The sequence below is a fragment of the Poromitra crassiceps genome (assembly GCF_964638095.1).
Source record: "Poromitra crassiceps genome assembly, chromosome: 2".
Taxonomy (NCBI): Eukaryota; Metazoa; Chordata; class Actinopteri; order Beryciformes; family Melamphaidae; genus Poromitra; species Poromitra crassiceps.
The window spans coordinates 20968761-20982576 of NC_139624.1; the positions used below are offsets into that span (position 1 = coordinate 20968761).

Consider the following 13816-nt stretch of genomic DNA (forward strand, 5'->3'; position numbering starts at 1 on the left):
GGTTGCATGACCAGTGATCACACAGCTTGCCGATCACAGACCAATAGCAGGCGCCGCTGCAGCTCTGTCTCACTCTGTCTGGATTATAACAAACAAACAAAAAACAGAATTTTGTATACTGTACTATATACAGTATGTGATCTCTCAGCCCTTACTTAGTCTATAGCATACTGTATGTGATCTCTCAGCCCTTACCTAGTCTATAGTATACTGTATGTGATCTCTCAGTCCTTACCTAGTCTATAGTATACTGTATGTGATCTCTCAGCCCTTACCTAGTCTATATACTGTATGTGATCTCTCAGCCCTTACCTAGTCTATAGTATACTGTATGTGATCTCTCAGCCCTTACCTAGTCTATAGTATACTGTATGTGATCTCTCAGCCCTTACCTAGTCTATATACTGTATGTGATCTCTCAGCCCTTACCTAGTCTATAGTATACTGTATGTGATCTCTCAGCCCTTACCTAGTCTATAGTATACTGTATGTGATCTCTCAGCCCTTACCTAGTCTATAGTATACAGTATGTGATCTCTCAGCCCTTACCTAGTCTATATACTGTATGTGATCTCTCAGCCCTTACCTAGTCTATAGTATACTGTATGTGATCTCTCAGTCCTTACCTAGTCTATAGTATACAGTATGTGATCTCTCAGCCCTTACCTAGTCTATAGTATACTGTATGTGATCTCTCAGCCCTTACCTAGTCTATAGTATACTGTATGTGATCTCTCAGCCCTTACCTAGTCTATAGTATACAGTATGTGATCTCTCAGCCCTTACCTAGTCTATATACTGTATGGGATATCTCAGCCCTTACCTAGTCTATAGTATACTGTATGTGATCTCTCAGTCCTTACCTAGTCTATAGTATACAGTATGTGATCTCTCAGCCCTCACCTATTCTATAGTATACAGTATGTGATCTCTCAGCCCTTACCTAGTCTATAGTATACAGTATGTGATCTCTCAGCCCTTACCTAGTCTATAGTATACAGTATGTGATCTCTCAGCCCTTACCTAGTCTATAGTATACTGTATGTGATCTCTCAGCCCTTACCTAGTCCATATACTGTATGTGATCTCTCAGCCCTTACCTAGTCTATAGTATACTGTATGTGATCTCTCAGCCCTTACCTAGTCTATAGTATACAGTATGTGATCTCTCAGCCCTTACCTAGTCTATAGTATACTGTATGTGATCTCTCAGCCCTTACCTAGTCTATAGTATACTGTATGTGATCTCTCAGCCCTTACCTAGTCTATAGTATACAGTATGTGATCTCTCAGCCCTTACCTAGTCTATAGTATACAGTATGTGATCTCTCAGCCCTTACCTAGTCTATAGTATACAGTATGTGATCTCTCAGCCCTTACCTAGTCTATAGTATACTGTATGTGATCTCTCAGCCCTTACCTAATCTATATACTGTATGTGATCTCTCAGCCCTTACCTAGTCTATAGTATACTGTATGTGATCTCTCAGCCCTTACCTAGTCTATAGTATACAGTATGTGATCTCTCAGCCCTTACCTAGTCTATAGTATACTGTATGTGATCTCTCAGCCCTTACCTAGTCTATAGTATACTGTATGTGATCTCTCAGCCCTTACCTAGTCTATAGTATACTGTATGTGATCTCTCAGCCCTTACCTAGTATATAGTATACAGTATGTGATCTCTCAGCCCTTACCTAGTATACTGTATGTGATCTCTCAGCCCTTACCTAGTCTATATACTGTATGTGATCTCTCAGTCCTTACCTGGTCTATAGTATACTGTATGTGATCTCTCAGCCCTTACCTAGTCTATAGTATACAGTATGTGATCTCTCAGCCCTTACCTGGTCTATAGTATACTGTATGTGATCTCTCAGCCCTTACCTAGTCTATAGTATACAGTATGTGATCTCTCAGCCCTTACCTGGTCTATAGTATACAGTATGTGATCTCTCAACCCTTACCTAGTCTATAGTATACTGTATGTGATCTCCCAGCCCTTACCTGGTCTATAGTATACAGTATGTGATCTCTCAGCCCTTACCTAGTCTATAGTATACTGTATGTGATCTCTCAGCCCTTACCTAGTCTATAGTATACAGTATGTGATCTCTCAGCCCTTACCTGGTCTATAGTATACAGTATGTGATCTCTCAACCCTTACCTAGTCTATAGTATACTGTATGTGATCTCCCAGCCCTTACCTGGTCTATAGTATACAGTATGTGATCTCTCAGCCCTTACCTAGTCTATAGTATACTGTATGTGGTCTCTCAGCCCTTACCTGTGCACGTGATGCCGTCTCCCTCATAGAAAGGCCGACACACACAGGTGTTGTTGTCCTGACACACACCCTTTGGAGAGCAGGTCGGGGAACACACAAAGACGTCAGCTTGTGGAGACAGAAAGACCATCAGTCAATATTGTACAATTCCAACAATAATAATAATAATAATGACGATAATAATAATAATAATTATTATTATGATAATAATATTAATAATAATCATAATAATAACAACAATAATAATAATAATGAACACAAGTGCTTCAGTAACTCAGAAATAAGACATGGATTCGTCCCTCCTGCACACCTGGGCTCTGGCAGCGCTCCCCGGTCCAACCTGGCTCACAGAAACAGGCACCTGTGCCTTTAAGGCCCTCGTCACATGACCCGTGCTCTGTGCAGTTACAAGCTGAGGGTGCGACAACAAGACACACGTGAGGATTGTTGGAAAGGCAGCGTCACGTGGTAAAAGTGAGGCAGGAAGTAGGGCTGTCACCAAAGTGCTACACACCCTTGCAGGTGACTCCATAGTGTCCCTGGCTGCACAGCTCACAGGCAGTACCCTGGAAACCTGCGTCGCACTTACACGTGCCGTTACCAAGATGACCCTCATCACATTTTCCACGCTTACTGCAAGGCAAACCTGCCCCGCCAGGACAAACTGCACCCAAGCAGGAGAAGATAGGAAATGAGTGGAAGGCAAAAAAACATTTTAATAATCCATCTTGCCTTTTCTATTTGAAAGTTTGGGGGGCTTTATTGTGTGGGTCTTACCCAGACAGTCTCGTCCATAGTAGCCCACACAGCACTTAGGCGTCCAGAAGTTGAGTGTACAAATGGGCCGACAGCCTGAGTTCTTGGTGACAAACAGCATGGGAAGGTCACACTTCTGAACCTCCTGAAGACAACACACACAAAGAGCATAAGGTGAAGGCCCACATGCATGCACAAACATCTGGATGAATAGTTGGACACACACACACACACACACACACACACACACACACACACACACACACACACACACACACACACACACACACACACACACACACACACACACACACACACACACACACACACACACACACACACACACACACACACACACACACAGCGGTCCACTTTTGAGTGCTAAAGCCCAGAAGTGAGGTAGCATCTTTGAGCCATGGGTTCCCTCACGTGAAAAATGATTACGATTTGAATGGGGTTTTGGTTGAAAGCCTTAAAATAAGGTATGTGGTTAACCTTAAAGTTTTCATGTTTCATTGTGAGAGAAAAAAATAAATCAACCCATTTGTGAATTTTAAACTAACAGAATTACAATGGATTTTTGTCACACAATAACGTCATTATGCAACTACTCACACCCTTACCAATTTATAGTTTTTTCAAATGGTAGGTTTTTGAATGTGCTAGCGTGCTGTGTTTGAGAAGTTGGCGGAACACAAGATCCTATAATTCATTTTTGAATGAACAAAGATGATTTGTTTTTTTATAAATGGTAAATGGTAAATGGCCTGCATTTATATAGCGCTTTTATCCAAAGCGCTTTACAGTCAGTAGGTACATTCACACACCGATGGCGGCAGGTTACCACGCAGGGTGCTGGCACACCAACGGGAGCAATTTGGGGTTCAGTATCTTGCCCAAGGAATCGAACCACCGACCTCTTTTATCCAAAGCGATTAGTGGACGACCCACTCTACCTCCTGAGCTACAGCCGCCCTTATAACTGTTGACATTTTGTTGTCCATCTGTTTATCCTGGGAATTGCATTTTTCCTTTTGAATCCTAGTTTATGTAGTTCTTTTTCATTTAGCTCAGCCCTTTTAGGCTTTGTCTATTCGATGCATATCCTCGTGAGAGCGATATACTGAAGACTTTTCCTATTCGCGCCTATTACTGACCCATTGCTCACTTAGGTCCGCATACCTGAGCGCTCCGCCCTATAAGGAGTGAGCGACCGTCGTTCTTCTCCCATTATTCTTGATGATTCAGCGAGAGAAGACCTACAAGACTTCCAGCAAGATGACCAGCGAACTCAACCGAGAGGAGCGGCGCGGTGCAGCCGGCATGCAGAGATTCAGCCTTCGGTGGAGTCATTAGACTGTATAAATAAGGGTGGAGCACGGCCGAAGCTCGTGACCCACGGGTGGTTCCCTCCAGGAGTGCGTCGCTGCCAGGAGTGCCAGTCGGGCTACATCTACTTGGATGACATGATGCACCACAAGTGCTTCGTCTCTCTCATGGCGCTCGCCTCCTGCCCCTACTGCCGGAGGCTCCCCTACCATGAGCTCCAGAAGCGCTTGGTGAGAAGGGGGTCTGAGGACCTACCAGAAGAGGGGGCCCTGCACCCGCAGCGATCCCTCTCTCTCCAGCCCCATCCTCCATCCCAGAAACGGCAACCACCTCCACAGCCAGGGCCCTCCTGAACAACCTCCCTGAGCTGATCGCTAAAGTAGCCGCGCTGAAACAAATCCAGCTACCCCCGGTCCAGCCAGTTCCAGGCCATAGCCTGCTTTCTGGCGACGTGTACACAGTAAGAGGCACACATATGAAAAGTCTTCAGTATATCGCTCTAACGAGGATATCCATCCAATAGACGAAGCCTAAAAGGGCCTCGTTAAATTCAAAGAACTAGAGATTACTTTTAAATCTTTTGTTTAGCTGTTAAAGTTACATGGTTTCCCGCACCCATATATTTTATAATGTGTTGTTTTATATATTGTTGGTAGTACTGTGAGCCAGGTGACAGGAAGTGGTGCATTCAACCAATGATTGTTTGACCACACCTTTATATTCCACTCTGGGGTTGACAGCAGCCATTTTAAACATGGAGTGTTATAAGTGTTATTAATGTCCTTAGATGAGGCCATGATATAAAGGCTTTTTACATTTTTCAAAGAAGACTTTTGATTCCTCCGGATTACAGTGTTGATTTGTATGTCGTATAACAAAATGTATGAACATTACAAGCTTGCATTAAAAACAGAGCTTATTTTCTGTATCATCCCAAAAGCACGTTCAAAAACCCCATTGAAGTTGAACCATGGTGAAGTTAGTAACTTCCGGGTTGTAGCCTACAAATGCGTCATTAGTGGACCACTCCATAGATACATAGACAGAGGGGACAGATAGGGGACATATAGGGGACAGATAGGGGACAAACCTTTGCTTTTGATTTACCAGGACAGCGAGTTGATGAGGAGGTGCATGGCCCGCAATTCATCTATCACAAGAGAAATGCCAAAAAGCAAACAAACATGAACATGTTCATCTCAAAAGATCCTTTTCGTTTCATGCCTGTTCCATTGCATTGCATATATTAGCACCATAAGGGAGTGTAATGGTGTGAGGAGTAACCTGAATCTCGATGCTTCTCTGCTCATCACAGCGCCCCCCTAGACTGGGCGGAGTCAGCAGGCAGTCAATCCCATAGGCCATTCCCCCGTTGAAGAGCAGGTGCCTCTGAATGATCCGGCACTTTCCACCATTCACAAAGACGTCTCCCTGTTCAGAGGTGAAACCTTCAATCCCAAGTCTTTTCCACGATCCTCTCTGCTCAGTTTACTGCGCTTTAACCGTCACTTACGATGTTGTCCATTCCTCCGCAGCTGAATGAGAGCTGTGAGCCCTGGAGAGTGACCAAGTCCAGGTGGATCAGCTCTGCAGCATAAATCTGAGGTTGGAGAAGGAAAGGTTGAACACAGGGGGAGAAGAAGAACCTAAAAGAGGGTCGAATCTATGCAGTAGCCACAGTAGCCTAGTCTGGAGAGGACTCCAGACTCCATAGAGAGCTGCAGGAATGAGTCTGGAAAACATGGATGCTAACACTTCCGGGTTCTTTAGGGTTTCTACCTATGGGATTTTTGAATGGGTTTTTGGCGCGATGCTTCAAATGAGGTCTGTGGTTAACGCGCAAGCTTATTCAAACGCGAACCAGCGTTCAGCAGGATAATCTTCACACATGAGGACCACTTTTATGAGTTTTGAAGCTTTTACGTGCCGTTAAAAGGGCGGCTAGCTAGCAAACGGCTAAATGAGACTACACTGTTGAGTCGACGGGGATATTATACGTCAATAACGTCATCACTTCAAAGGAGGAACACGGAAATTCTCTTTCCCTCACCTGGTTCAGCCCGGGGTAATCAGTGCACAGCAGCGCACACATCAACAAAACTCCAGGTTGAATTTGGCTGTGGTGACGTGACGAGGCTTTTTACTTCTAGGGCTCGCATTTATGCTTCAAAACTCATGAAAGTGGTCCTCATGTGTGAAGATTATCTCGCTGAACACAGGTTCGCATTTGAATAAGCTTGCGTTGCCCACAGACCTTATTTGAAGCATCGCGCCAAAAACCCATTCAAAAATTCCATAGGCAGAAACAGTGAAGAACCCGGAAGTCCGGGACATCCGCGTTCCGACTACAGAAATACGTCATCCCTGCGGTACTCTATTTGCAACCTTGAAAGAAATGATATGCCAACAAGAAAAAAAACCTTAAACACTAGTAAAGGAATAAGTTCATCAAGATTGGTCAACATAGGGTTTTCATGAGACATTCAAACAAGAGAGAGAGTGTCACCTACCACATCCTTCAGGATGTGGTAGGTGAGGTATTCCTTCAACTGTGGTCTGTTGTGCTGATGGTACAGGAAGTCCTTCTGCTCCTGGGGCAGGGAGGCCATGACTTGGTCCGAGGGCAGGAACACCGTCACCGGCTGGTACATACGATCATTCACCATGTCCATCACACCTGTGTCCTAGCACAAACAGAGACAAGTTATTCCTGTTCAGGAATAGTTTGAGGTCGGCGCCAATTTTTACCCAATCAGAGAAAAGTTGACATTTTCTGGGAAACGGAAGGTCGGATCGCGATGCTCATGAAGGACTATATGTATTTTTTCACCCCGAATCCAACGCCGCCATCCGTGAGTCTCTATGAGTTACGAGTTACGGTTGCGGAGATACGTCCGCCCTGCATGCAGGACTACAGGAGAGAGATAGAGGACAGCGGAGGGTTGGGGGTTTCAAGTCACTGACCAAACACTCTATTTCAGTGATTGCTGTCAGAATATAGAGCCACTTACACACCATTTTACACAAACTCAAAACACATTTATTTTTGGGGCTTTAAGGACCTAGCAGAATTTTCATTCTGACGAGATCGAAATGTCAATAAAGTGACCGGGAGCTTGACACTGACTGTTGAGTGGATGTGTGCGCTTTATTTTCCTCTTCATTTTCGATCAGAATTTTACCTCCAGCAGCTTGTAGAAGGTCTTATAACCATGGAGATCTGCCACATCTGTCAGGTTGAGCTATGTTGGGTTGAGTAAAAGAAAGAGAAGAATATGAACAAGTGTAGCAATTGATAATGCAATACTAGCTAATAATGTCATAACTTGTCAAAATACAATAAAATACTAATGTAGCCTATTAAATTACATTATTACATATATTTGTATTACTTCAATTAAATAATTAGTTAGTCACTATTTAGGCCCGATGTCACATTCATTACGTCCGATACCACACAACACGCACACACACACACAGTGATTCCCAACCAGGGGTACATGTACCCCTAGCCTAGGGGTACTTGAGCAGCTTGCAGGGGGTTCTTGGAATCATTTGGGATTTTTTTTTTTTTTTTTTTGCTACTGCACTGATGAAGGGTTGAAAGCCCGAAACGTTTGCTGCAGGCAATAATAAAAAAGTTAACTTGGAGTGCGATCCTCTTCTCTTTTTATCTAATCATTTGGGATTGCAATTTATTTCCAAAATGATGAAAAATATTGATACTTTCATTTCTTAAGCCCATTGTTAAAATGGCACATGCACGCCAGAACTAGTCCCCCCCCCCCCGACAGGTATCAACTGTTAACAGACTGATAAATGGCTCAAAAACGTCCAGTTGCTGTCGCTCCAGATTCAGGTTTAGGGGAGCCTGGTTACAAAAGGAAAAGGGAGGTCATGCCCACACCACACACCGGCAGTTCAGTGAAAAATATATTTTGTATGGATTTCTTTGTACGTCTGCATATGACACTAAAATTTATAAAACACATTTAGGAGCATCATCAGCAGGCATGAGTGAGGGGGTACTATTGGCAAAACAGCTCAAGGGGTACATACTGTAAGACAAAAAAGATTGGGTTAATGACTGTGTATTGTTCTCGTGGACCTCAGGAAGACTAGCGGTCGTCTAGGCATCAGCTAATGGGATCATTTTAAATAAACACACACACACACACACGCACACGCACGCACGCACGCGCACACACGCACACACACACACACACACACACACACACACACACACACACAAACCATGGGTGTTCATGTTCTATTTCAAAGTTCTAAAAATGGCTGTATAATTGCACGTCATCTGATTCTGTGCCAAAGATCTATTGATAAGAACCCAAGGCTAATAGGTTGTTCCACTGCAACATCATGGCTGCAGCGCTGCTACAGTCAGTCAAAAACTATTTCTAAATATTTAAAACTTTGTCCCCTTCAACGTTTTTTTAATTAACGCAAACAGGTGTAAAACAAAATAATCAGATTTTATAATCTGCAAATTACAGCAAATAGTTAGTTGCCAACTGTGGTTTTGGTGCTGTACATACTGGCTTAGCTGGCTCCTTTTCTTTCTCCACACTGGGTGGAACCAGAATAGTGTCAATCTCATGGATAATCCCATTGACACTGACATCATCCGTGTCTGTCACATTAGCCTGGTTGATGAAGATGCTGCCCTGAAAATATTCAACAGCGGAGATGCAGAGACCAGACATGATCAGTGAACAAACACATAACTCCTATGAACACCAGAGTTAACAATCATATTCATTCATAATTCTATTACAAAGACTGTGGATGTAAATGCTCAGAGTTCATTGGTCACCTGCGAGAATGTGGTGGTTAAGATTTCCCCGGACAAAGTTGTCAGGTTTCTGGGTGTAGTGAGATCGCTGGCCAGCAGGGTGTGGCACATCACAACGTGGCTGCGGAGGACTTTGGCGTACCTCTCCTTACGGCCGTCCGACAGCAAGGCTTTGACCTGGGGGGGGGGGGGGGGGGGGGGGGTGTCATACCTCTATCTCTCTCAGACATACAGAACCAATTCGACATCAAGAAACGGGGAAAGTCAATCTATCACCTTGCCATTGCCGTTGCGGTCTTTCGCATAGGCCTCGGTTGTTGGGGCGAAGACAGTGAACGGGCCACGGCCTTTCAAGGAGATGTCGGTTATCTGAAAAGAGAATTCAGTTCCATCAGGACGCCTTTCTCCTTGCGGTGGCGGGACATGCGGATAGAGATTTCAACAAAAGATACGTTTGCAGATGATCATCACTTACCATCAAGCCAACGTAAAAGTCTCTTAACTTCCTGCCAATGAGTTCCTGTGGAGAGGGAACGACGGGTGAAAAAGAGTGTGTGAACACAAATGTGTGTGTGTGTGGAGTTGCAGCCTGGTTGCTAGAATAAAATGTTGGCATTGTACATTTCTGCAATCCACGGATACGTACAGTAAAATATCAACGTTTCTGAACCAAAAATATGTTGCATAACTTGCATATCACGTTGCTAGATACAGTAGGCGTGTATATCAATGTTAGTCTGCTATTGAAATAGCGACAGTAAGAGTGTTGTGGTCAGGGTGGATGGTAGTCTCGCTGGCCAGCCTCCCCTCCCTTCTGTGAGAGGAGTCTGGCGGCGCAGGTCTCCATTGTGGAATTGCGATGGGCGGCGCTTAGCGGGCAGTGGCCTTGGAAAATAGTTTCCAACAATCCAACTTGCCATTTCCAGCGTGTAGCAACAAGCTAGCGTGTAGGATTCTGCCGTTAGCTTGCTAGCTAGTTAGCGTTGTTGTTTTCACTGAGGCGGCAGGGCACTATTTACAGCGACACACAGGGAGGAGGGAGCAGAAGGCGCTCTGAAATGACATGGTCAGAGCCAATGACAGAACTTATAATAAGCGGGGAGCGGACAGTCGCTCCAATGGGGAGCAGCTGTAGAACAGGGGAGGGTTTATCCCAATAGCCTGTTTCCATGCAGCCAGACTCCTCTCCCGGAAGGGAGAGCAGTCTGGCCAGCGAGACTAGGTGGATGGAGAGTGTAAACATTTGCCTTTCACATCGGTGTTCGTGTCCCTTCGTGTTCAAAGTCTACATCTCACCTCTAAGTCACATTTAATGTTCTTGTTATTTCAGCCTAAAACCCAAACCCTTTAACCCAAACCATAATCCTCACCTTAACCACGTTGTTTTACTTGCCTAAACATAACCAAAGCTGTTAAAGTTGTTTTCAAATTGACATTGAGATTGTACAGTACGTATCCCTGGTTGGCAGACAATGCTCTCACCTTTCCCACTGTGCCTTTGCAGACAAGGCCATCTCCTATGAAGCCGCTGGGACACGTGCACGTACGCACACCCGGACTGCTCATGTTACACCTGGCGTACCTGTGACACTCCCCATTTTTCTGACAGTAACATTAACATAAATTAGATTTGATTGGACGCTACACAACACGACAGCACGGTTAAAAAGTCTAGCTTTTTTTACATTGATTTATGGTGTCATTAATAATTGTAAATAATAGACTAAGATGTACCTTTCGACAGAGGTCTATCATCTTGCAGTCCTGTCCGTCTCCGGAGTAGCCTTGACTGCAGGCACAGGATGTCTGCAGAGAGAGGTCAATGATGACACATTTATTTCATGGAGAAAACTGATGTCATAATTTGGACGGATAACGACCAATCAGCATGGGCATGGTTCGATTTCCATTGATAGGGATTTTAGTTTCATGCATCTTTGCCTGATAATCTGTTGTAAATTTAAAATTCTACATTCTACAATGAAATCAGTGTCAAAATGTTATTGTTTTCAGTTGGCTAACAGTATTATATATTTTGTATACTTACACACTTTACATTTTCGTTTTTTTTTTTTTTTTTTTTTTTTTTTTTACATTATAACAGTATCTGTCAAAAGTATTACATTACTGTATCAGATTTGAGGGGAGGGACTATGTTATTACAATATCAGTCAGGGCAGTTTATGACATTATTGGCCAAGTTATTGCATTATTTAAGGCAAGCAATTTGATCATGACAAGTCAAGTCAAGTTTATTTGTATAGCACATTTCATACACAGAGGCAATTCAAAGTGCTTCACATAAAATGGTTGGCAGGAAAATAAAAGAAAAGAAGAGAATAAAATGGACATTTAAAAGCATCACAACAAAACTTTAAAAAAAGAGTATAAAAAGTGCATTAAGCAACAGGCGCAGCAGTTGCAGAAAGAGCTAAAAACTTCTCATTGGGACTCATTGGGTTTGCATAGTAGGTGTCAGCAGTTAAAAGCGATGGTAAACATAAAAGTCTTTAGTCTATTTTTAAAAGTAAGTAAGGTTGGGGCAGATCTGAGGTCTTCAGGCAATTTGTTCCAGCTAGCAGAAGCATAGTGGGTAAATGCAGCCTTCCCATGATTTGATTTGATCCTATAGGGACAGTTAATAAGCTGGACCCTGTTGACCTAAGAGTTGTAGACGGTTCGTAGCGTGGGAGCAATTCAGCTATGTATTTTGGGCCTAGGCCATTGAGTGATTTATAGACTAATGACAGTATTTTAAAATCTATTCTATGACACACTGGCAACCAGTGTAAGGACTTAAGAACTGGAGTGATATGATCAGCTTTCTTAGTCTTCGTTAGAACTCTAGCAGCAGCATTCTGAATGAGTTGAAGTTGCCTAAGTTCTTTTTTGGAGAGACCAGAAAAAAGGCTATTGCAATAGTCTAACCTACTATAAATGAAGGCGTGAATTAGTTTTTCTAGATCCTGTCTGGACATGTATCCCCTAATTCTTGCTATATTTTTAAGATGATAAAAAGCTGATTTTCTAATTGACTTAATGTGGGAGTTAAAGTTGAGATCGGAATCAATAATAACGCCAAGATTTTTGACTTGATCCTTAGGCTTCAGGTATAGAGACTCAAGGCGTACAGTGATTTTAAGCCTTTGTTCTTTGGGGCCAAAGACGATCACCTCTGTTTTGTCTTTGTTTAGCTGTAGGAAATTCTGGCACATCCAGTTATTTATTTGATCAATGCACTATGATTCTATGGGGGCATAGTCAGCTGAGGAAAGAGTTATATACAACTGAGTGTCGTCTGCATAGTTATGATAGGCTACTTTGTTTTTTTGCATAATTAGGCCTAGAGGGAGCATATAAATGACAGATGACTCTATGGGTGTTATATCCTAGCTAAGGGGAATTGTTTGACAAACACCCATAGCTGTGATATAATGTCCATTGATATAATGTCCACTGGCCTGAAGTGAGCTATTTCTTTATACACCGGTTACCAATTATGGCAATATGAAAGTAATAGACACACTCCAATTTAAATTGTTTTTATTAATAAATAATAATGTTAAAAAGAAGTCCCTCCTTGCTGCCTGCACATAGAGCAAGGCAGTTGCTGTGCAACGTAAGTTACAGCAGCTAGCTAGCAGCTACAGGCTATCTCCGGTTTAGCTACAGTAGTAAATTTGGTAGTTGTAAAACACAATTATCTCAACAACCGAGCAACAGATTTCAAAACGAATGAAAAAGCGTGACTTGTACATGTTAACAAGCTAGTGTTTCAGTCATATTTGAGAGTAGTTGCTAAGTACTACTAGTTGCAACTACTACTAGTTGGTAACTACTACTAGTTAACTAGGTAACTAGGAACCGGTCTGCAGTGCTGCTTGAACTCCCTTCCCAGATGCGGCATGATACTGAATTGACATCATAGCATGGTATATGCTCAATATACCATGGCTTATGAACCAATCAGATCGCTTGATTTGAGGTACCCGTTTTATGTTTTATTAGATTTCGAGAAACTTAAGTGAAAATGTTATTACATTTTCAGGAAATTATTACATCATTACATGGAGTCTGAGATATGGCATATAATGGACCGATTCATTAACTGACACAGACTGATCCATATATAGCACCATCTTATGTACCCCCATACCAGTAGACAGGTAAGTAGGTAGGGTTTACTTTGTTGGGTCCAACGTGAATACAGTCCGCATTGACATGGCAGCCTCCGTTTCCTTCCAGGCAGGGGTTTATCTCTGAGGGGAACACAAGACTCCTCTAGTACATGATGTATGATGCAATAATCAGCAGTTCTCTCTCTCTTCCTGACATACCGGGGGCTCCACATGTATTCAGAAAGCAACACCTCTGATTTTGCATACCTGCCAACACTCTCCGTATCTTTAACCCTTTCTCCTGTTGTGCTCCCCATTGGTAATTTCTCAGTTTTAAAGCCAGAGTGAAGCGTCATATGAAAAAAATAATGCATCCATTGGTACCAACCACGTCATGCTAGCTTGTCAGTAAGGGGGACTAAATAATGCTCCAAAATAATGCTCCAAAGTCAGGCTAAATTTTGCCGATATATATATATATATATATATATATACATACATATATATATATATATA

At 42.9% G+C, this 13816-nt stretch overlaps 1 protein-coding gene across 1 annotated transcript in view; it reads right to left on the reverse strand.

Annotated features, from left to right (window-relative positions):
* Positions 1–13816, reverse strand: part of stab2 (stabilin 2) — a gene marked incomplete at its 5' end in the record, with an annotated part of 81032 nt that overhangs the window by 15411 nt on the left and 51805 nt on the right. The window contains 16 exons of the mRNA XM_083661376.1: positions 2288–2395; positions 2598–2699; positions 2802–2951; positions 3065–3188; positions 5463–5522; positions 5657–5803; positions 5886–5972; positions 6883–7056; positions 7555–7614; positions 8926–9054; positions 9204–9359; positions 9459–9551; positions 9658–9702; positions 10665–10784; positions 10917–10988; positions 13368–13441. Of these exons, the coding sequence (XP_083517502.1) occupies positions 2288–2395; positions 2598–2699; positions 2802–2951; positions 3065–3188; positions 5463–5522; positions 5657–5803; positions 5886–5972; positions 6883–7056; positions 7555–7614; positions 8926–9054; positions 9204–9359; positions 9459–9551; positions 9658–9702; positions 10665–10784; positions 10917–10988; positions 13368–13441 (1701 nt within the window). The remainder of the gene's footprint in view (positions 1–2287; positions 2396–2597; positions 2700–2801; positions 2952–3064; positions 3189–5462; positions 5523–5656; positions 5804–5885; positions 5973–6882; positions 7057–7554; positions 7615–8925; positions 9055–9203; positions 9360–9458; positions 9552–9657; positions 9703–10664; positions 10785–10916; positions 10989–13367; positions 13442–13816) is intronic.